Raw genomic sequence first — 25321 nt, 5'->3', positions numbered from 1 at the left:
CATGCGAAAGTGATCCTCCATATGTTTTCATCGAAGTTGTTCACAATACTGATCATCCACAGAGTTTGTGATGTAGTCAAATGTTTACAAATACAAGCGCAGCCGTTTAAAGCTCATTTGTGGTGAATGATGTCACAATTTACCGGTATTTTGGAATGAATGTGTGAACGGTCTTTTCTGGAAAAATTCCGTAACGTCCTAGCCTGTGTGAACAGCGCTTTTTTGAAAATACCGGTAAAGTCTACCGGAAATTTTCCAGATATTTACCGGTATCACTGTGTGAAAGGGGCTAAATCCTTTGTCTTCATGCTTTGTTTGTGCACTGTCAACCCTGGGACCTTATATAGACAGGTGTTTGCCTTTTTAAATCATGTCCAATTAACTGAATTCATGACTGGTCAACTCCAGTTAAGCTGCTGAAACATCTCAAGAATGATTAGTGGAAACAGAATGTACCTGAGCTCAATTTAGAGGTCTTCACGTCAAAGGCTGTGAATACTTCTATACATGTGATTTTTTTTTTTTTCATTTTTTTTTTTTTTAATAAATTTGCAACAATTTAAAAATACATATATTTTTTACATTGTCAATATGGGGTATTGTGTGTAGAATTTTGAGGAAATAAATGAATTTATTAAATTTTGCAATAAAGCTGTAAGATAAAATAATTTGGAAAAAGTGAAGCGCTATGAATACTTTCCGGATGCACTGCATGTCAATAATATAGTAATGTGACATAATGTTTGCCTTTTATTTCAATTCGATCATGTAATAAATGTTTTAGTCAATAATTTTCACCATAGAATATAATCATATTTGAATATAATATTTGCTATTTGAATATTTTATTGCATATAGAACATTTAAATTCACATACAATAATTGTGCTGTAGGTTTTATGCTAAAAAAGCCTTTAAATAGTTACATATTAATTAAATAGGAATAAATTAAATGTATGTACTTGCATCTGCTACTTTTAAAATTGAAAAATATGCTCGGTCCCTTTATTAATACGGGGTTTCCACAGCGGAATGACCCGCCAACTTATCCAGCACATGTTTTACACAGCGGATGCCCTTCCAGCTGCAACCCATCTCTGGGAAACATCCATACACACTCATTCACACTCATACACTACGGTCAATTTAAGCCTACCCAATTCACTTGTACCGCATGTTTTTTGGACTGTGGGGGAAACCAAAGCACCCGGAGGAAACCCAGGCAAACGCAGGGTAGAACATGCAAACTCCACACAGAAACGCCAACTGATCCAGCTGAGGCTCGAACCAGCCTACTGCAACACTGCCAAAAATAAATCAATGTATGCATAAATAAATACATAACATTTATTTTTGGTTTAGGATTGTCATTTACATTTACTATACTAAATGAACAAAATACGTACACAAATTATATGGACATAACACAATTACTAAAACTTTATAATGTTAAATTATGTTTAAAACAAATCTATATATTGGTATTATCAGAGAAATTGCAGTAGTGTGTCAGTGATACAGTAATGTGATATGATCTTTGCCTGTTACTTCAATTTGATCATGTAATAAATGTTTTAAATCAATAATTTATATCATAGAATGTAACATCAATATTTTAGTATTTTATTGTATTTAATGTAATAGAACATTTCAATAATAATGCTAAAATCTTTATGCTAATAACCACGCATATTTAAATACTTAAATATTAATCAAATATGAGCAAATTAATTTGAGCATCTTAATTTTTTATGAAAAGAAATGTATATTTTTATTTTAAAACCTACAATAAATTCATCAAAGATGTCAATATTTTTTCTGCATAAAAAAATGCAACATTTCTTTTGCACAATTCTATTTCACAGTCTAAGTCTTTACTATATTTTAGCTGCATTTAAATAAATGCAATGAGCTAAGGTGAGCTAAGAAGATTTATTAAAAACATTTTTAAAAATACCTCCCGACCATACCTTTGATTGTTTGTGTACCTTTCAAGTATTTCACTATAGTTGCCCTTTGTTTTAAACATGGCAGAAGTATATTAATTAACCAGAAGTTGTGTTTATTAGCTGAAAAAGAAGAATTTGCGTGTAGCCGTCCTAGAGAAACAGCTGCAGGAGAAGAGCTCTGCTTATTCACAGGCTGTAATGAAAACAGGACAACTTGAACAAGACCTTCTGGTAACACACAATATCACACTTAAGACATTTCAAAATCAAACTACAGATTTATCCAGCTCTCTGTATCTGAATGATACTGTTCTCTTGGTTTAATCAGGAGAAGACCAGCAGCATTCAGCACTATCAGTCAGTCTTGAACAAGAAACAGAGGGAATATCAGCAGACTGTTGACAAAGTCAAGTTGGCGCAGTCACACAAATACAAAGAACTGGAGGACGAAAAAGAGGTGGTACGTGTGCATTTATTTATTATATTAATTATATATAATATTATATTATATGCCTATGCCTACAGCACTTATTCTTTGTAGCTCTTATAGTTGTGTAAATTGCTTCCTTGTCCTCATTTGTAAGTCGCTTTGGAAAAAAGCGTCTGCTAAGTGACTAAATGTAAATGTATATTGCACTCAAAATGTTCTCAAAATCCAGTGAAAGTAATGAAAAAGTGTGTGCGTGTGTGTGTTTCAGTTGCAGTTGTCTCTGGCTCAGAAACAGACTGAAATCGAGGAGCTTGAACAAAACTTGACTGATGTTCACCGAGAGAAGCAGGAGGCACAGCAGAGAGCAACCCTTTTGCAGAGCTTTATAGATCGGCTCACTGAGGTCAGATCACATGCTTCATATATAAACATCCATATAGAGATCTTCAAAATTTAGAGACGATAGGATTTTTCCCCATTTAAACCTAAAGATTTCAGGATTTCAAACAATTTTAAGGGCCTTAGACAAAATTCTAAAAATTTCAGTTAAACCACACACTGAACTGAACTAAACTGAACGTCAACTCTGAAAACTGAACTGACACAGTTTCGATTTGCTAAAACTTTTATGTTAAGCTGCTTTGACACAATCTATATCGTAAAAGCGCTTTAGAAAATAAAGATTAATTAAATTGAATTGAATACACCTTGTGCAATGTGGCGGCAGGTGTGATGCAAGTTTTTTTTTTTTTTATAAAATCAGCCTGACATGGGTAGGATTTTCATGTCCTGCGCCACATTGTTTAAATTAAGTTATAGGCAGAGGTGGGTAGAATATTCAAAATTAATACTCAAGTAAAAGTACAAATACTTGCTGAATATTTTACTCAAGTAAAAGTAACAATCGTAAAAGTTACTCGAGGTAGAGTAAAAAAGTATTTGATGAAAAAATTACTCAAGTAAATAGTTACTAATTACTTTTCATTATATACAGCTGAAGTCAAAATAATTCGCCCTACTGTGAATTTTTTTTTCCCAAATTATGTTTACCAGAGCAAGAAATTCTTCACAGTATTTCCTATAATATTATTTTCTTTTGGTAAAAGTCTTACTTGTTTTATATCGACTTAAACAATAGTAGTTTTTAATGTTTTTAAAACCATATTTAAGGTGCCTAATTACCCTAACTTACCGAATTAACCTAGTTAAGCTTTTAATGTCACTTTAAGCGACATACAAGTATCTTGAAAAGATCTAGTCAAATATTATGTGCTCTCATTATGGCATAACATAAAAGAAAACAGTTGTTAAATATTATAATATTATATTAAATGTAGAAATGTGTTGATAAAATCTTTTTGTTAAACAGAAATTGGGGAGAATATACAGGGGGGCTAATAATTCTGACTTTATATATATATGAAGTCATACATCAAGTCATTTACACACTAATAACCATTACGAATATAACACTTTTTTTAACATAAAAATAGTGTTTAAATGTTTTATATAACAGGTAATCAGTTATTCCATTATACAGCAGTTTCTTTAGTTGACCCATAGTTATCAGTAACAAGGTTCAAATTTGGATAATATTGATGCTTACCAGTAGGATGTGTTTTTTTTATTTTTTAGGATAGAGCTGTAAATCATGTGTATGTTGCAATGTCGGTTCGATTTACAGCAAGGATTGCATTATCAAACTATTCTTGTTGACATCGTGGAGTGAAAACATAGACTGAACTTGAGGCCACGGGTGACCTGGTCTGATAAACTTCCTACACAGACAGCGTGGCCATCCTTCTTTAAACTGCAGATTGCCATGGCGTGACCGCAGTATAAACCCACACGTCTTTCTCGACGTCAGCCATCACTCCAACATAGGCAGGCGCATAACAGAAAGCGGGAGACGCGTCTTTACAGCAACCTCTCGCGACACAGCCTCTCCATTGCGGCACCTTGCAATAATTGCAAACGAGTCATATGAATCATTTTTATTATCATTTGATGGTAACGGAGGACCGCCACCAAATGTAGTGAAGTAGGAGTAAGGATTTTTCTCTAATAATTTACTTGAATAAGAATAAAAGTACACAGCTTTAAATGTACTCAGAAAGTGTTTGTTACCCAACAATTTTACTCAAGTAAATGTAATGAAGTAAGTGTAATTTGTTACTACCCATCTCTGGTTATAGGGAAAGTTCACCCAAAAATAAGAATTCTGTCATAATTTCGTTCTTCTGTTAAACACAAAAAAGATATTTAGAAGAAAACAGAAAACCTGTAACCATTGACTTCTATAGTGTTTGTTTTACCTACTATGGATGTCAATGGATGCAGATATTCAGACTTCTTCTAAATATCTTTTTTAGTGTTCAGTAGAAAAGCTGTCCCCAACAGGGGGGTCCCGGCCCACAAGGGGGCCTCAGCAAGCTCCATGCGGGGTCGCATCATATTTTAAAAGTTTTTTAGCAGTGGACAATTAGTAGGATAATCATTTTTTCTTAGTTCGTTTTATCCCTTGGCTGACCAAAAAATGAAAAAATCTGTCATTTGTCCTCCACAAAAACAACCGAGTCTGACTGATTTAGCTTCAGTAGCTAATAATAATGACCCAAGGACCCGCAGGACCAGCAATACTGGAAATGCAACACGAAATGCAAGAAATCGCAAGATAGTTACCTGAACTAGGGTTTTATTTCTTTTTCTCGAAGCAAAGTGTCCCTGACCCAGCCAAAGTGCATTTTTTTGTCATCCTTACTGCATCCTTACTTGTCATCCTTACTGGAGGGGGGCCTTACAATATTTTCTGGGGGAAAAGGGGTTCTCAACCAAAAAAAGGTTTGGAGCCACTGCTGTAGAAGAAAGAAACTCTTAAAGCTTTATAATGAGTTGAGGGTGAATAAATAGTGAGTCAATTTTCATTTTGGAGTGAACTATGGCTTTAAGGCGCATTGGTGACAGGTTGCTATTTTGAGGCAACTTAAATAGGCCGCAACACTGATCAACTAAAGGCTGGTCTAAAGTTTTTGGTTATTTAAAGAGAGCGGAAATGATAGGTAGGTCCAAAACACTCATACACAGTGCTTATTACACACATAAGGATTCACAGCAGCACACAAATATCTTTAAATATAAAAAATTAAAGGATTAAATTGTAAAAGATTGTTATTTTCTACATAAAACTGCTACCTCCTTCCACCTTTTCCTCATTTCAGTGGGCTCTGATGGAATTCAGCTTGTTCTGTAGATGGTCTGCTCACTTCAACTTGGCACATGAGCAGATCTGTTTCCTCACTAGTGAAGAGTTTAGTTTTTTTTTTTTTTTTTTTTTTTTTTAACAAAGTTCCACATGTAAATAACGTTGAACAAATGTGTTTGCTTACATTAGAGATCCTTCTTGGGCTATTTTCCGATTTCAGATTATATTTACTTTAGAAAAAGATGATCACATCATATTCCAATGTAATTTACAAGAGGTTAAATTTTAGTGTTTTCACTAATTTCATACTTTTGGACTCTGAAAGACATGAAGTTTGTGTAGAGCTGCTGAATCTGTCTCTGTTCTTTGGACAGGATTTTGAAGCAAAATCTAAATGCAGCGAAGAAACACTTAGAAATGTGGAAGAACAAGCTGCTGACTCTGCTTCAAAGGTGAGACTGACTTGCTTCTTTTCCTCTGTGTTATGATGATAATAGCAGGGTGTTTGTTTTTACACTGCTTTTTCTAAAGTTGTGGGTCTTGACTTTTAATACCCCAAATTTGTCCAATTTTAATTTAATTTGTCCAAACACAGCTCCTAAAAGAATGTACTTTCTTATGAAGAAAAAGTACATGCATTTGAGGGTGAAGCAGAAGAGTATGCAAGCTTTGGGACCTACTATTTGTGCCCAGCCAAGTGCTTTAGCAGATGATTAGCTTTCTGTTCTTATTTTTATCAGACAAATCTTATAATCAAGAGATTCATTTCTTCATAGTAGGTTTAGGTAAATCACGATGGTCATTTCTATGTTGATCCTTATAGTTGAGGAGCCTGCAGTCTGAACTGTCTTCCTGCAAAGAGGAGCTGAGTGTTTATCTTCAACAGATGGAGGAGATTAAGAAACATCATGAGAAACAGCTGGAGGTGAAGAGCAGTGAGGTCAGTCACTTCCTCTTCCTGTCCTCCTGGTCGAACATTATTTGAATGACACTAAATGACCCCTGATGTTGATTTGGTTATCGGTTTATCAGCTGGCACAGCTGCAGGAAGAGCTGAGGAGGAAATGTGAGGTTTATCAGAGCTCCAGTGAGGAGAACCTGCAGCTACAGCACTCCATCCAGAATCAGCACTGCATGCTGGAGGAGAGCACGTCACGCATCACACAGCTGGAGGAGAGTCAGAGTCTGCTGCAGAGCCAGGTACACACATGCCAGGGGGAATAAACGTGTTGATCAGGCCTCAGAGTGTTGTGGAAAGCTAATTAAACAACTTTTTTTGGAAATAGGTTCATTTTACAACTCCCCTTAAGGTAAACAGTTGTGTTTAACAGTTTTTCCTTTCAGCTGATCTCTTGATCTGGTGGGAGCACTTTTAACTTAGCATAAATCAGAATAGCCCCTCTGTTGCATATTCGATATAAATCGGATTATTCCCCGGCCATAGCATTCTAGAAAATAGCAGCTTTTCATATTATGTGTTTTAAAAAGCATAAAAATATAATAACCCCAAAAGTATAAATAATTTCGGGCTTGACTGTATGCTTACAGATATTTGAGAAACATGCTAAGTGAACATTCAGTACATCAATTTGAAAAGCAATGCTAAAGTCAGTTATTCTCCTTTAAAAAAGTATGATTGATGTCTGTCATCTGTTTTGGTCTGTATAACCCACCCACTGCCAGTTTACCCATTTATATTTCAGCACCTTAGCTTGCCTTACAGCAAAACACAGTATATTACATTTCAGTCATGAAGGCTGTTTTAAAAGATGCAGGCATGGTTGAAAATGTGACCTCCAAGGTCCAAAATGTAACGCATATTTAGTTATAAACATGCCCATGAGGTATTTTTGTATTAGGAAATTATTAAATATTACACATTTAAACATAAGCTGAGCATCTTACATTGATCATCAAGCACACCAACCTTGCACCTGTTGGTGTTGTCAATCTGGCAACCTGTGTTTGCTTGGGTTTTTTTCCCCCGGCCATATCAGTCTAGAAAATAGCAGCTTTTCATATTATGTGTTTTAGTACACTATGTAACTACAATTGAATTCAGTTCAATTCATCTTTATTTTCTGTAGCGCTTTTTCACAATGTAGATTGTGTCCAATCAGCTTAACATGGATGAAGTTCCAGTAATTTAATTACTTGATGTATTTAGCCCACCTGTCCTCCACTGCGATTAGTTAGAAAATAGAACTAGAAAGTGTAGAAAGCACTGCGTTTTACTCACAAATAAACAAACAAACAAAAAATGTCCACAAAGGCAAGGCAATAACAGGCTTTGGTCTAATTTTTGTTCATTCATTTTAAATAGTTTCTGCATTTGTGCTGGGTGGTGCAGTGGGTAGTCCTGTCACCTCACAGCAAGAAGGTCACCAATTCGAGCCTCGGCTGGGTTAGTTGGCATTTCTGTGTGGAGTTTGCGTGTTCTCCCCATCTTCACATGGGTTTTCTCCAGGTGCTCTGGTTTCCCCCACAAGTCCAAAGTTATGCACTATAGTTGAATTGGGTAAGCTAAATTGTCGGTAGTGTATGTGAGTATGTCCTGGTCCTCCTGGTTGAGGGTTGGGCTAACGACCCACCTTATGAAACATCAACTTGGTGCGGCTAAATATTAACTTCGATATAAATGGCTGAGTGAGTGAGTGAGTAAGTAAATAACTATTTGTGAATGTAAGTAATGATTATTTTTCACAGTCTTATTATTTTTTTTTCTCTTTGTTACCTTGCATTGTCATTTGAAAAATTTGCTCTTTTTAATATTATATGCACAACAAATTTAGGTCAAACATTTACATTGAGGTCACAACAACATTTGAGTCAAATTCTTATGCCTTCTATTTAATAAACACTTAGGCCTAGACTTATATCCCGACCATCAGTAGCAGGCTCTGTTTACTGTGTGAAAGATTAAACTATCATATTATAAATCATACATTAATCATACAATTAACATCCAAAAAAAAACATTTTTGCTTTTGTTTTCATTATTCCGAATAGTGTTTTGTAATGTCACCCTTCTTAATATCAGATCAATGAATAATGCATTCATTGTGAGAAGTTATGTATAGCTGTGCTTAAGGGTTGTTTTTTTCCAACACAAAACAGGCTTCTTTTACAAAACAGTTTGTACTGAACCTCTAATAGAATAATTGAACCATGAAGTCATGAAGTTATTATATTTAACCATATGATATATTTGTCAATTACAAATCTGTGCAAATTACTACAACAAATGAAGTACACAAATACCCCCATTCCAGGCCTGGAAAAGATTTGGAAAAACAGAAAAACGTTTTGGAAAAGTCATGGAAATTAGTTTAACAATTATCTGTAAACTTGTATATAGGTTAGTTGTCTTTACTTATTTTCTGTCTTCAGCCAATTATATGGTCTTTCATTATGAATTCTGTGTAAGTATGCATTCATTCATTCATTTTCCTTGGCTTAGTCTCAATTTCAGAGGTGGTACAGAGGAAAAGAAGCGCCATGTGTAGGCATTATCTAAATAAATCTTATAATAGATACAAAAAATTTATTCAAACTAAATAAATTGTTGTGTGTTTTATGATATGTTATAATACATTTAAACATGCATTGTTTTTTTACTATTATTTACCATGTATACATAGACATTACATTATGTATTTATACATAAACATTAGGCCATGAAAATTTACTTGAATGTCCTGGAAAAGTTATGAAAAAATCATGAAATTTCAGTAGTAAAAATGTGTATGAACCCTGTTGAGAGAATCTGGGTATACCTAGGCATAGTTGTATAATAAGAGTTTATGGAAATGTCCGTGAGCCTGTTGTTTTTTCGCTTTCACGTAAAATCCATAAGTGTAAATCCTCGGTCGATAAAAGGCCAATCATAACACAAAACAGACTGTTGCGTGACTCACAGGGCACGCCCTCATCATTTGCATGTACATCGAGAGGGTGCTCGCTGCAGAGCCATTTGAGGAGAGCTGAGCTCCAGCGAGGGGGAGCATGAGCTGTCGCTCCTCCTCCAGTAAGCTGTTTTAATGCGTACACCAACCCCACCCCTAACCCTACCCCCAGTGACATCACTCGTAGAAGAAGTGCAAAAAAGGTGGAGCTCAAGCTTAAGCTCCCCCTCGCTGGAGCTCAGCTCTCCTCAAATGGCTCTGCAGCGAGCACCACTTGTGTACATCAGGGAAGTGCGGTCCATCCTCACATGCCATCATGAGATGTATTCTAATGATAAAATTTATATTTGTGTACTGATTCGTGCTATAAATGCAATTTCTGAATGACTCAAATAATTGGAATAGTTTTTATAATCAAAATCGCTGTATTTTGCGTATCTCCTGTACAATTACAGCGCAGGATGCGAGGTGAGGCAGTATAGAGCTGTGCCTCACATAAGATTGCGCAATCCATTGCAAACTGGGTTAAGCGCTTGCCTTTTGCTTACTCGGTGTATGCTACCAATGAAATGCTTCATTCAAATATTTTATACACTAGACATTTTATTATATGTCCTCACTCTCCATAAAATATGTAATGTATTTCACCTATGTCTATCAGTTATTTAGTGTTAGGATCTGACATGCAGCCGCACTGAAAAGACATGAGGTGAGGCTGGCAGTAGCTCTCCTGCAATGAAGGGGGCGTTTCTGAGCTCACGGTTATTCTTGTTCGGTGGTTGCTCTTCTTAAGTAGGCAAGTAAAGTTTAGGGAGTTCATTATTTAATGTTTTCCTCTGACTGAATGTATAATGGTGGATGCTATGTTAATATCTCAACTCAAAAATGAATAAAATTGTACTTTTAATCAAATCGTGAAGTAATGAATAATTGACGACTAATGCCGGAGTTAAAGATCTTGTTTCAAAGGAAGAGACAGAACATAACTCGATCATTTCAAGGTAATTAAAGTCATTTCAAGTCTTCATTTACTAATAAAGGGAAGACCACTGTGCGAATCCTGTGTGTGTGTGTGGGTAAACAAGAGCGAGAGAAAGAGAGTGCATCCGCCATCATGCTGTGTCGCTTGATATAGTTGTCTGTGGCATCAACCTTGTTTTTTGAGAGGCAAAACGCTGTACAGTACATTTAACATTGTTCCTGCTATGTGTATAGAAAGAAAGCTGATATGAGATATGTAACACAAGCGTGTTGGCAAATATATTGAGTGCATATATTTGTAAGCCAGTGCCTCACCATCAGCCACAAACCTCACTGCACATCACTGATGTACATTAGGTGTTTCATCAGGACCTGACAAGCAGCTGCATTATCAGATCACTGCTCCTTCATCAGAAACTGCTTGTTTACTCTTCCTTAAAGCTTGTCCTTTTGTTTTAAAAAAATTGTAAGTGTAATACATAATTAGAAGAATTAAAAATTAAGGGGGAAAATGCTTTATTTTTAAACTGTAGTAATGTCACTAACAAACTTGGCGAATGAAATGCTGTCTGCTGCATGCATATTAATGACCCTGTGTAGATCATCAAAATCTGAGTTTTGTTTTGATTGCCATGTTTTTCACTGAGATTTTAAACTCAAGAGTTTTACATGAGAAATATTAAGCAATAGCTCACCGTATATCATTGCCATGTACTGAACTTATTATGCAGCTAGGGTTATCGAGATTTTTTATTATTTAATTCAGTTCAATTAATCTTTATTTGTATAGCGCTTTTACATTGTAGATTGTGTCAAAGCAGCTTTACATTGAAGATTATAGTGAGTTGAAACAGTGTCAGCTCAGTTTTCAGAGTTTAAGTTCAGTTCAGTTTAGATTAGTTCAGTTCAGTTCAATGTGTTTAAATGTTAGCTGCTGAGAGTCTAAACACTGAAGAGTAATCCATCGATGCGCAGCTCTACAAGTCCTGAACTATGCAAGCCAGCAGGCGACAGCGGCGAGGAAAAAAAACTTCACTAATGGGCGAAAGTGAAGGAAAAAAAAACTCAAGAGAAACCAGGCTCAGTTGGGCACGACCATTACTTATATGGCCAAACATCTTGTGCAGAGCTGCAGTCTTGGTGCCAGAGGCTAGAGAACGTTGGATGTCAACGAAGACTTGTCAGTCCCTGCAGTCTCACAGGAATCAGTGTCAGGCTTTCTACTCCTCCATGACCACCACAGCAGCTGCTACAGCCTGGTCCGGGAAAGTGGAAACCTTGGGATAATCTCTTCACAGGTCTTGGATCGCTTCAGTGGCACTGCATAATCTCTGGGGGCCTCTGGATGAGTATCCCTAGGTGGAAATAGAGAATAAAGAGTATAATTAACGTAGCTGCTGTTTATAGTGTATATAAACAAGATGCAAAAATCTGTGTGGAGCACATTCATGCATCATACTGCTATGTGATACATTGAGTGTATGCTTTACTAAAAAGATAGGTCTTTAATCTAGTTTTGAACTGCGAGAGTGTGTCTGAGCCTTGGATATTATCAGGAAGGCTATTCTAGAGTTTAGGAGCCATAAATGAGAAGGCTCGACCTCCTTTACTCGACTTTGCTGTTCTAGGTACTACAAGAAGCCCTGAGGTTTAAGATCTTAAAGATTGGTTAGATAAACAGGAGCTAGATTATTTAAAGTTTTTTTGAGAAAGAAGCAATATTTTAAATTCTTTACAAAACTTAACAGGCAGCCAGTGTAAGGAGGATAAATTGGGATGATATGATCATATTTGTTAGACCTGGTAAGAACTCTGGCTGCAGCATTTTGTACTAGATGAAGTTTGTTAATAGAGGATGCTGGGCAGCCAGTAAACAGAGCATTACAGTAATCCAGTCTAGAAGTCATAAAAGCATGAACTGGCTTTTCTGCGTCTGAGATGGATTGCATACTTTGTAACTTAGCAATATTTCTCAGATACAAGAAGGCAGTTTCTGTGACATGGGATATATGGTTTTTAAAAGTTAAATAATATGGCAGCTTAAACAATCCTTCCAATGAAGTTAGAAAAAAGCAAAAACAGGATAATAATAATCTCATGACCATGAGTAGTCTTTCTATGCAGAGAGTGAGATAACATCTACTGATCGCCCACAGGTGTCCCAGTTGGAGCAGGACTTGGAGAAGGAGCGCAGTGCCTTGTCTCAGGCTCTGAGGAAAAGGGAGAGGGAGGTAGAGGAGGTCAACCAGGAGGTGCAGAAGAAGGAGAGACAGGCTGCGGAGCTCTCCGGCTCCATAACGTGAGACAAACCTGTTTCAGTTCCTTTATTTACCTTTTGTTTTGAGGAAGTCTCAGTTTTGCATAATTACTCAATTATTAGTGAAACTGTAACCCCTATCTGAAGATCAGAATGCTTAAAAATGTATATTAGAACTGAACGCATAATAGTGGTAATAATTCATCCACACAATGAATATGATCCTGAAACCAAAATTCTAAGTTTGATATGACACAACTATATCTTAGAATGAAAAGTAAACCATAACAGATTAAAACCTAATATGTCAATAAAGGTAGTTGAATAATAAATGACCCAACATAGAACTCAGAGTCAATCTTTTTTATTTTTGTAATCCCCATAGCTTGCGTTTTTAGCAACATGGCACATAAAACTAGCCTCCTCCTCATTCAGTTTTTAAGTTTGGCATTATCTTTAGTGTTCCTCCATCTGTTCATTCCAATTTAACAATAAATATGTAAAGAAAACTATAAAAGAATTTTTTTTTTTGTAAAAGGTGTACAGGGATAGGGATAGTATATACCAGGGATCACCAAACTTGTTCCTGGAGGTTCGGTGTCCTGCAGATTTTGGCTGCGTCCGAAACCGCCTACTACTCAGTAGGTACTGCATTTGAATTTAAACGTACTACTAGGCCGTTAGAAAAGTACATTCTATGCAGTATGAATGTGCAAAATATGAATGGAATTCAGACGTACTACATCTGCTATTTTGACATAGTCACGTGACGTACCTGCGTAATTTGCGTCACTTTACTCCCATTCATGAATTCTCTGGCGGGGCATCATGGGATAGCGCAGCATGCATGGGATGCGCACTCCAGAATCTCGCCGGATTTATCAAGTCATCCGTGTACTTCTCGCATACTGTTTTTTGAGTTCTATTAATTCGGACATACTACTCGGCTCACATACTGATTTTAGCATACTGTATAGTATGGAAGTATGCGGTTTCGGCCGCAGCCTTTAGATCCAATCCTAATCAAACACACCTGAACAACCTAATCAAGGTCTTACTAGGTATACTTGAAACACCCAGGCTGGTGTGTTGAGGCAAGTTGGAGCTAACCCTGCAGGGTACCGGACCTCCATGAACGAGATTGGTGACCCCTGGTATAGACCCAGTGTAAGTAACGATGAAAGTTTAGTTTTCCTTTGCAAAATTAGTTAACTATTTGATAACTCCCAGTAAATGGAGTTAACCTTTAGGTGACTATGTCTTATTGTTATGTCACGTGAGCTACAGCAGATGCTGAATGTACTGGGGAAGTCAATGAGAGTAAAATCGTCTGCTCAAAGTGAACCTTTCCAAATTCCAAAAGCCAAAAAAAAAATGGTTTGATTTATTTATTTTAAATTTTTTTTTGTCATTTTACAATATAACAAACAGCACAATTGACAAAAAAGAATATTTGGCATTAAGTAGCATCAGAGTATACAAATATAAAAACATGTACGTCAACAAATCCAGTTTATGTTAATGGGTAAAGCAGGAATCAAATAACAGCTTGTGAATGGTCAGTGTGATAACAGTGGGTACTATTTAGGCACAGGTCAAAGGGTTCATGAAGGGTCCATAAAATATTCCAGATTTCTAAAAATATGTGTGTTTTGTTTTTTTAAGCTTTGTGTAAAATATTCCAAATGCAGTGTGTCGATTTATTCTTTTGTAATTGTTTTAAAATATTAGCAGATAGTAAAACTTTTGAAGCAGTAGAGGTTCAGTTCATGCATGCTAGATATAAAGTTAGTATCACTAATGACTCGAATATGCAATAATAAAGGGCAAAATATTCAAGCATTTAAAAAGAAACCCCATACATAAATAAACAGTACTTATAGATATAGATATGTGGGACATTTATAATGGAAGTTGCTAGACTATTGCTAGGGTGGCCTGGTTGATATGGTAGTTTGGGTTCTCTGCGTTTTTACTACGCTTGCCTCATTTACTTGTTGGATCAAATCTTAATAATTAGTAGGGATTCTAGCATTTCTAATAACTAATCATTATTAGTGTGTGCGTGTGTGTGTATACAGTGTATCCGGAAAGTATTCATATCGATTCACTTTTTCCACATTTTTTTATGTTATTCCAAAATGGATTCAATTAATTTATTTCCTTAAAATTCTACACACAATACCCCATAATGACAATGTGAAAAAAAAAGATTTCCTGAAATTGTTGCAAATTTATTAAAAATAAAAAACCTGAAACATCACATGTACAGAAGTATTCACAGCCTTTGCCGTGACGCTCTAAATTGAGCTCAGGTCCGTTCTGTTTCCACTGATCATTCTTGAGATGTTTCAGCGCCTTAATTGGAGTTCACCAGTGGTAAATTCAGTTGATTGGACATGATTTAAAAAGGCAAACACCTGTCTATATAAGGTACCAGGGTTGACAGTGCTTGTCAAAGCACAAACCAAGCATGAAGACAAAAGAATTGTCTGTAGACCTCCGAGACAGGATTGTCTCGAGGCACAAGGCTGGGGAAGGTTACAGAAACATTTCTGCTGCTCTGAAAGTTCCAATAAGCACAGTGGCCTCCATCATTCGTGAGTGGAAGATGTTTGGAACCACCAGCACTCTTCCTAGAGCTGTTCGGCCATCTAAGCTGAGTGATCGGGGGAGAAGGGCTTTAGTCAGGGAAGTGATCAATAACCTGATGGTCACTCTGTCTGAGCTCCAGCGTTCTTTTGTGGAAAGAGGAGAAACTTACAGAAGGACAACCATCTGTGCAGCAATCCACCAGTCAGGCCTGTATGGTAGAGTGGCCAGAAAGAAGCCACTCCCTGCCTGGAATTTGCCAAAAGGCATCTGAAGGACTCTCAGACCATAAGAAACAAAATTCGCTGGTCTGATGAGACTAAGGCCCCGTTTACACTTGTGCGTTTTTGTTTTAAAACGGCGTTTTAGATTAAAAACGGTCTGCGTCCACACTAGTGTTTCACCTAGCGTCTCTGAACATATCTTCGTCCACACTACGCTACCAAAAACGTATATCACGTGACCATTCGTGCACTATGGGCATGTGCGTTCTAGTATGAACAGAAAGCATGCGTCTCGCTCGGCATTTTGTTATTGTTAGTCAACAAACGCCGGTTGAACATTAAACGCGATGGGAAAGAAAGCAAGAGAGGTATTTTTGTGGACAGACGACGAGGTCTAGTTGTTACTAAACGTAACAAATGAATAACTGCACAATGGTGCCTAAAACAGACAATAGTGCAAAAACAACGCTCCCATTTCTGTGCCCATGTTGTTGTTTACAGTACTGTCTTCCGGTAGCGTTTAAGCCATGTGTTATAGTCATGTGATAGGGGCTTGACGAATAAGGGAAGTATACGCAATGACACAAAAGCCCCAATCAGGTAGCAAATCTCAGCAGTCTCGCCTCTGTTTTTAGATGTCTCCGTTTTTCCTCATCCACACTGAGATGGTGCAGCAGCGTTTTAGAATGAAAACGGCCTCTCCAGCGTTTTCAAAACGCTCCGTTTTCGGCGCTCGAGAACTCCGGCGTAGTGTGGACGGATGGCGTAACCTTACCAAAACGTATGCGTTTTAAAATGGAAATGCATTAGTGTAAACAGGGCCTAAAATCGAACTCGAGAGAATGCCAGGCGTTACGTTTGGAGAAAACCAGGCTCTGCTCATCCCCAGGCTAATACCATCTCTACAGTTAGGCATGGTGATGGCAGTATCATGCTGTGGGAATTTTTTTTAGCAGCAGTAACGGGAAGACTAGTCAGGATAGAGGGGGAAGATGAATGCAGCAATGCACAGAATGAAAACCTGCTTCAGAGTGCTCTTGGCCTCAGACTGGGGTGAAGGTTCATCTTCCAGCAGGACAATGACCCAAAGCACACCATCAAATGGTCAATAGAGTGGCTTCACAACAACTCGGCGAATGTGCTTGAGTGGCCCAGCCAAAGCGCAAACCTAAATCCTATTGAACTCTGGAGAGATCTGAAAATGGCTGTACACCGTCGCTTCCCATTCAACCTGATAGAGCTTGAGAGGTACTGCAAAGAGGAATGGGCAAAAATTCTGCAAAACAGGTGTGCGGCATCATATTCAAAAAGACTTGAGGCTGCCATTGCTGCCAAAGGTGCATCAAGTAAGTATTGAGTAAATGCTGTGAAAACTTATGTACATGTAATTTTTCAGGTTTTTTATTTTTAATAAATTTGTAACATGAAAAAACATTTCACATTGTCATTATGGGCTATTGTGTGTAGAACTTTGAGGAAATAAATGAATTGAATCGATTTTGGAGTAAGGCTGTAACATAAACAAAATGGGGAAAAAGTTAAGCGCTATGAATACTTTCTAGATGCACTAAATGTTTGTGTATGCTGTTAAGTCAAAGCAACCGCATTTTTTATGGCTCTTATAAAATGCTATCATTTTTAAATATCTGTACTAATATTACAGCAAAGTATCACTATACATTTTTTGCATCAGTATATTGCTCAACAGTATTTTAGTGGAACATTGAAATATGAGTTTGGTGTTATTTGTTGCAGATATTTGAGCTGTGGAAAACAAAAAACAAAGTTTAAATATTTCCTGGGATTTGGTTTATGACAATAATTAGTATTTTGCCGAGTGTGTTTTTGTGCTAGTGTTGTTACTGGTTTTAATGTCTGTCATGAGCAATTGATTTCTAAGGTTTTGTTGCAGTTGTTAGTAAAAATCATTATTTGTCCTTTCACTTAATTTCCAGGGACTTTTTTTTTACCTTAATTTGATCTGTTTAATGTTATTACACAGTAGGCTGTTATTTTCCATAAAATTCTTTATTTTATTTTGTATTTTTTGAATACAGAAAAACATGCCGTAGACAATCAGCATAAAACAAAATGTGTGGATATACATATATAAACCAATATATTATTTAATACTATTGTTAAATAATAGTGTTAATAATAGCGTCAGCCATGACAACAATATTGTCAGTAAAAAGGAAAAACTGAAGAATAATGACAAGGACATACTAACGCAAATAAAAATGATAAATAAAATAAATTAATACATATATACATATGCACACATATCTATACATAAACATACATATATGCATATACACATACAAACAAACACACATACACACCGATATGCATACATAAACACACACACACACACACACACACTCACACTCACACATACATATAGCCATATACATATGCACACATACATACATATAAATAAAACAAATTTCAAAACCAAAAACGCAATAAGCCAAATCTGTACTTAGGGTTAAGTAAGGTTAGAATTAAGCCAATCAGAAATAAAAAATTAAATAGAAGAATGGTGATATACACAGAGATAAGTATTTAAAACTGTGCTGAAAAACGTCTACGACAATGAAAGTTATTAGAAGCCCAAACAGGGAACCTTAAATTACTATAAAAAGAGAAAACAACAGAGAAAAAAAAATAAAAAAACAATTAAATAAACATAATAAATAATACAATAATAAAACAAAATAATATTAAATGTGGGGGAGAAGAAAAAAAAAGGAGGTAGTGGGAATGCCTGGAGCCATAAGTTCTTGCTTTTTGATGTCTCGTTGATTTAAGTTAGTAAATCTTGAAGTCTGTCTAAAGTTTGCGCCCAAAGTCTGATGGTGTCCTCTCTTGCACCGTGGATGAGAGCAGTGGACATTTCCATATATACAATGTCAATAAAAGTATGAATCCAAAAATGATGATTAAGAGTATGAGGGGGCTTCCATCTTGTCGCAACTATTTTCTTTACTGCAGTCACGCCAGCTAAAAAAGTAGGCTGTTATTTTAATTGTCTTGCATTTAATACAAAATATCACAGCAGTTGCCAATAAAATCAATTGAAACTAATTTTTTTTTGTTCTGACGTTGCACTCAAAGTGACGTGTAGGTTTACTATTCATGTACACAAAGATGCCATTATTGTCCAGTTATGTAAATCATTCTTTTAAAGTAATATTAAAAAATGTAAAAAATGGACTAGTGATAAAAGAGACTTTATGACTTAATACAGACGCATTTCACCCTAAGAATCTTCCTGAGGGTATTCAACACAAATTAAATATAACTTTTAGAAAGCACGTCACTTGTTTACAAATTAACAATAGCTGACAAGAAACTTTTTCATTTCCAAGAAAGAAAAAGAAAAGATGACATTCATGTTATGGTTGAATTCACAGAAGTGTCTTGCAACATGACTCTTTATATCATTTCTATTTATTTTGCATACATTTTATTACACATACATTGGATTATATACTTGTTTTTTGTCTGATCAGGGTTTCATTTAGGCCTTAAAAAGTCTTAAATTCTGAAATATTGTCTTGTTGGTCTTAAATCATTTTAAACAGGTCATCCCTATCAAACCAACACACATTCAATAAAATGTTAAGCAAAACTCTATTTATTACTAATATTATTTTAATAATAATAATAATAATAATTCCTTACATTTATATTTTTTATTTGCTGTTTATTTGACATGGACATCACAATAAAACTGGACAAACCAAATGCATTTTGGATGCGCCGTGTCTTGCCACGCAGCGCCATGCATTTTTCAAATTCTAAACATAGGTTTCTATCAGGGTACGCACACCAGCGCCGCAAGTCAGGGACTGTTTATAGAGCCCAGCTATGACCCTGATCACTATTCATATTTCTGTCGTGAGACAGGGCGCCAACTGAATACTTTCATTTTAAATTACATGCGAATGTGCGCGTCTGGTGTGTGATATCATGTGCATGTGCACCTAATATAATCATGACAAAATGTATATTGTTGGAAAAGTCTAAGAAATCCAAATAAATATTTTTCCACTTTGCACTTGTGTTACATAGGAAGAGTAATAGATTAAAAAACATTAACAGTCACCCTACAAATAATTGGACATATTTAAATCTCATTATTGTAGTCTAAACATAAAGCAATCATGACTAACTATATATAAAATGAATTCTTAAAATTTCAAGTTTCCATATCTGGTGACTGATTTTTGGCAGATTTTACTGAGCAACAGTTATTCAATAATTTGCATCAAAATTGCTTATCAGAGTTCTAAAGCAGTGGTCCCCAACCTTTTTCTAACTGCTGACCGGTCAACACTTGACAATTTTACTCCGGATCGGGGGGTTGAAATAATAATAATAATAATAAACGTGAATCCACTGTGTACTCATATGGTACTTTATTAGCACATTGCTCCAACATTACAATGCTATTATAACATTAGGAAGTAAGAACTTTATTAACACATTGCTTCAACAATATAACTTATTAAAATATCAAAAACTGTCCGTAACGCTAAATCAATGGGAGCCCTGAGCTTGTTTCTTTGCAACGAGATGGTCCCATCTGGGGATAATGGCAGACAAAGGCCCCTTTCACACATACAGACCTTTTCGGAAAATTATCCTGCAATTTTCCATAAAGGTATGTATGTGTGAACAGGGCCTTTTTAAAAATACCGGTAAATTCGTTCTGGCTATTTTCCGGAAAGTGAAGTTGAAACATTACCGGTAATTTGCCAGAATGCTGCGCTGTGTAAATGCAGAAGGAAGATTGTCGGAAAGAGCGTGTGCACGTCTACTGCTTTAGCCAATCAGAACAGTCAGACGCATTCACGTCCGCGCGGTTTATTAGAATAAAAGCTTGTGAATATTTTTCCAGACACATTTAGGTGCTAGAAATTAGGCAGATAACGTTTATAGGTTCAACTTAATGCCAACCGTGTAAATAATAATCGATAAGATGCTTATAATAAGCCGTTGTTTGTTTACCTTCAAGACTTTTCCAAACAGCCCGTGAGCGCCTGCACACACACATATCATGCAAGTCCAATATGCCTCTGTTCACGCGCCTTCCCCACAAATCCAGGTTGGCTTTAAATGCAGCTACTTTATCTGCCAACTTAAAGATAATTTATTCTTGTGCGGCCCGATACTGATTGATCCACGGACCGGTACCGGTCCCCGACCCGGGGGTTGGGAACCACTGTTCTAAAGCAATACTTTGCTACAGCAATCCATATGTACATTTTTAGAGGTTTTGTAGAGGCTATTTTAAATTAAATAGACTCAAACGTTCAATACTACTTTAGAATGTTATGCCTATTTTACAATTATTTTAAATTATTTTAAATTATTTTTAATTTACAATTACAACATAGGAGGTATGTTGTATGGTCATCGATGAAAACTGAATGTCATCTAGTGGTCATGTTTGGTACTGCGGCCAAACAAATTCTTACTGAAAGCTCATCTTTTGAGATATCAACTTTAAATTTGGAATATAGTTTGTTTAGATATTTACCTTTGATTTTATATTCCTCAAAACATAGGCGGCACCCTTGTATGGTCATCAATGTAAATTAAATGTCATCAGGTGGTCATGTTTGGTACTGCGGCCAAATAAATATGAAAGCTTATTTTTTGAGATATCAACTTCAAATTTGGAATATAATTTGTTCAGATATTTAGCCTTGATTTTCTACAAATTGTACGCTAAAACCTGTTTCGTAAAATATGTTTTATGCAATTTAAAAAAATGTGCATTTATTGCTTTATTATTTTTATAAACATAAAGCCGCATAACTTTTGTTTTAATAAACTTTTTGAACTTTTTTTTACTTTAGCTACAATCTGACATCTCTCTTCTTTAAAATGAGACTAAGCTTAAAGGCTCGTATACAGTGTTTTACGAGACGTTTTTCCGCATTCAAACCCAATCGATTTTCACTGGCGTCAAGCAGAAGAGCATGCAAAATCACTCTTTGACGTTAGATGGCGCCACACAACTTTAAGCTTCTGACATCCCGCTAATAAAACAGAAGAAGAGGAACAGAGGAATTTCAAACGCTTGTTGTTGAAGTTACTGGTGACTCGAACAAGCATAGATGGTTCAAGTAGCAGCTCCAGCTCTACTGATAAAGAAAGGATTATTGTTAACCAGTGCAATAATCAGCTCCATGTTCATATCACCTCTGGGCATCTTCTTTAATGTGCGCTGGCATTGACAGTTTTGCGCTTGAGCGCCTCCAAGTGCTGTTTACTGTAACTACAGCAGCTCCGTGCATGTGAATAAAAGTGCCAACCTGATTGGTGGAGAAGGCTTTGACTCGACATGTCAAAGCAAAACAAAAAAACGAGCATGAGGCGTTTTTTTTTTTTTGTAAATGATGTTTTTGCACCTGCCGTATTGCAAGTTGGTGTGCACAATCACATTAACGCCCTTTAAATAGTCACAAGGTGTTAAACATAGACGGAAAACGTGAGCGAAAGAAAACATCTCTGTGTGCACGGGCTTAAATCTATTTACAAATGCACATAGATATATACATTAGATGTCGCCTACCCTGTTGTTGTCTATTGGATGGAATGCGTCAATAGAGCCGCCATTTTAGTACAGGGTAGCGCTCCTTTGAAATGAATGTGGGACCAAGCTGCGGTGGAGGACTATGGCCATAAAGAACCAGAGATTTACACATATATACATATATCTATGATCGGGAGTTTTCCTGGAGGTCAGTATGCAGTTTTCCTTTTTAAAATATAAAAACTATAACTTTATATCACTTTTCTATATTGATGGATACGTGATCACACAGGCATTCCTGGCAAAAAGCTTGTGCTTGTCTGTATGGAAATGTACTATCCACCCTCCCTGTTAAATTTGATCCGTGTCCTGAAACACACCTCCTCTCCTGCTTTCACTTTTCATACTGACGGAGGGAGCGATTAATTTGTGAATCAATCTCCGTTAGAACGACTCCTTTACTTAGAGGACAATATTACAAGTTTCTGGCACCGCAGCATCTCGTTGTCATATTTCTTTTGCATTGTTTGCTGATTTTATTCAACAAAAGCAGCATAAGCCTATTCTGTATTTAGTGTGAGTTGCTGCTGCTTTGCCTTATGGTGAATGCAGTAAGAGACTGTATTATCATCAATAACGTGACTTGTTTAGCACAAAAGTTCATAACATACAAAAACGTAAAAAAAACTCAATCTTACCTATGAAATGTTTTGCCTTTGTGCTTTGTTTTCTTTGTTTGCTCGTTACTACACCCGTAGACAGCACTAAATTCCAGCATCTTCGCGTAATAACACTGTCTTGACTAGTGTGGTTGAATGACACTTGTCCTGGGAGCACTGTACCAATATGGCGGCGCTAATGACGCATGTTCGGGGTCCCTATGCGATATCTAGTGTATATATCTATGACAAATGCATTGAAGATTGGCATTTATTTAAGTTGTGTCATTTTTCATGTCTATATTCACAAGGCGTAGAGGTAGAGGCGACATCTATGGGTTAAAAATGTTCCTCATTTTTAACACTTTATAGGGCCCTTATTGAAATACTCATTGAATTAACCCTGGAGTGTACCTGGGCGTTATTACAAGCTTTTTAAATGACTTTAATGACTTAAAAAAGGTAAAAATGAGACTGGAACAGAATAAATGTCAGTGAAGTTGCTGTATATTATTCTTCACCCAATAACCAGTTTTCAGTGTCATTTATAAACTTTGTCATTTTTTTTTTCAATCCGGTGGCTGCTACTTTCTCATAAAAGCTTCTAGTTGATAAAATCCTGTGCAAACGAGGCAGGTCATCTGAGAATCAGTCTAGTGGCTTTTTGATCAGTTTGCTGCTTTTCTAGGCACCCCAGACATGTGTTTTGTCCTCAGGGTGTTCCTTGAGTTGATCTTATGACTGCTAAATGGCTTCAGAGCCTTTGTGTCTGTAGCCACTCCTGCTTCACTTTTCCTCTATATATACACAACTGTGAATTATCCTCGCTGAGGAATAACACCATTCACACATTGCCTCTTCATATATGAGACAAAACCAGACAACTAAGGTTTAGATTTTCTATTAAGGCCAGTCTTACTTTTCTGTATTTTTGTGAGCATTTGGACAGTGGTCAGGGCATTGGGGGATAGATGGTAATGTGAAGCTGTGTGTGTTTTACAGGCAGTTGAGTTCAGAGATGAGTAAGTGTCGAGTGGAGCTTTCAGACATGGAGCTGGAGCTGCTGCGGTTGAGGAGAGACAGCAACACCAAAGCCTCACAGCTCGTGCAGATGGAGGAGACGCTCAAGGAGACCAAAGGACTGCTAGATAAAAAGAGTGAAATAGGTACGCAGCAGTTGTATTCAGTGAGATTGTAAAGAATTATGTTTTACTTGCAGACCAGCAAATGTCGAAAGCATTAACAAAGCCTGGGGTTTGCAGACGTCACTATAAGAAATCCTCATTTAGAGTTTGCTGATTTGAACCTGTTTGTTTAGTTTATATATATATATATATATATATATATATATATATATATATATATATATATATATATATATATATATATATATATATATATATATATATAAAAAAAAATATATATATATATATATATAGATATATATATAGATATATATATATAGTCATTTTTTTTATTTTATTTTACAACTTAAGCAAACTAAAAACTAAGCCACAATTACATTTGTTTTATCTATTTTATTTTATTTTATTTAAATTTCTTTTACAATTTAAGCAAACTAAAAACTACACCACAATTACATTTGTTTGATTTTATTTTTATTGTTATTTATTGATTTATTTTTAATTTTATTATATTTTATTTAGTTTTATTTTACAACTTAAAACAAAAAACTAAGCCACAATTACATTTATTTTATTTTATTTTATTTTATTTTATTTTATTTTATTTTATTTTATTTTATTTTATTTTACAACTTAAGCAAACTAAAAATTAAGCCACAATTACATTTGTTTAATTTTTTTTGTTCTGTTATTTTTTTTTGTTTGATTTTATTTCGTTTTGTTTTGTTTTACAAAATAAAAACTAAGTCACAATTACTTTTATTTTATTTTTAAATTTAATTGAATTAAATTTTTTAGTTATTTAATTATTTTATTTTATTTTATTTTATTTAGTTTTAAAATTTAAGCAAACTAAAAACTAAGCCACAACAACATTTTTGTTTTGTTTTGTTTTGTTTTGCTTCATTTCATTTTGGTGTTTTTTGTTTTGCAGTACCAGTGTGATCCTCAAAGAAAACAAATAATTAGTTCGACCCCCTTAAGATTAAGTTAAGAGCACATTCATGAGTCAACTGTTTTGTTTTGTGTTTATTGTTCATTTTAAGAGTTCATCCAAACCAAACCATGTTTATATATACATAATTCTAGTTTAATAATATTTATACTTTTTCTTGCTTGTGTTTCTCAGTTATAGACCTTGAGGAGAAGCTCCACCGCAGTGAGATGGACAGGAGAAACTCTCTGCAGCGAGCCCAGCTACTAGAGGGACAGTTAAAGGAGGTGCGTGGAGAGCTCGCAGACACCCTGGACCACCTGCAGGAGCTAAGCGATGTTCTGCAGCACACCCAACTGACATCAGATCAGCGGCAAGCGGCTATTGATAAACTGGCAGCAGAGCTCAGGTGAGCCGCTCTGACTACTGGGATATCACAGCAATCTGTTCATCACTGGATACGTCTGCAGTTTCACAAGGACAGAGTAAAACGT

General features: G+C 35.9%; 1 protein-coding gene across 5 annotated transcripts in view; it reads left to right on the top strand.

Annotated features, from left to right (window-relative positions):
- Positions 1 to 25321, top strand: part of ccdc18 (coiled-coil domain containing 18) — an 85703-nt gene that overhangs the window by 26303 nt on the left and 34079 nt on the right. For 4 of the 5 annotated variants that reach the window (NM_001365136.1, XM_087239791.1, XM_087239790.1 and 1 more), the window contains 9 exon segments: positions 2069 to 2179; positions 2277 to 2408; positions 2647 to 2781; positions 5955 to 6032; positions 6404 to 6520; positions 6613 to 6780; positions 12623 to 12765; positions 23751 to 23914; positions 25023 to 25236. In NM_001365136.1, the coding sequence (NP_001352065.1) occupies positions 2069 to 2179; positions 2277 to 2408; positions 2647 to 2781; positions 5955 to 6032; positions 6404 to 6520; positions 6613 to 6780; positions 12623 to 12765; positions 23751 to 23914; positions 25023 to 25236 (1262 nt within the window). 5 annotated transcript variants of the gene reach the window in all.

This window comes from Danio rerio, chromosome 2 (assembly GCF_052040795.2).
Source record: "Danio rerio strain M-AB ecotype USA chromosome 2, GRCz13ab, whole genome shotgun sequence".
Lineage (NCBI taxonomy): Eukaryota > Metazoa > Chordata > Actinopteri > Cypriniformes > Danionidae > Danio > Danio rerio.
The sequence above is the reverse complement of the archived record's forward strand: the minus strand, read 5'-3'. Positions and strand labels throughout refer to the sequence as shown.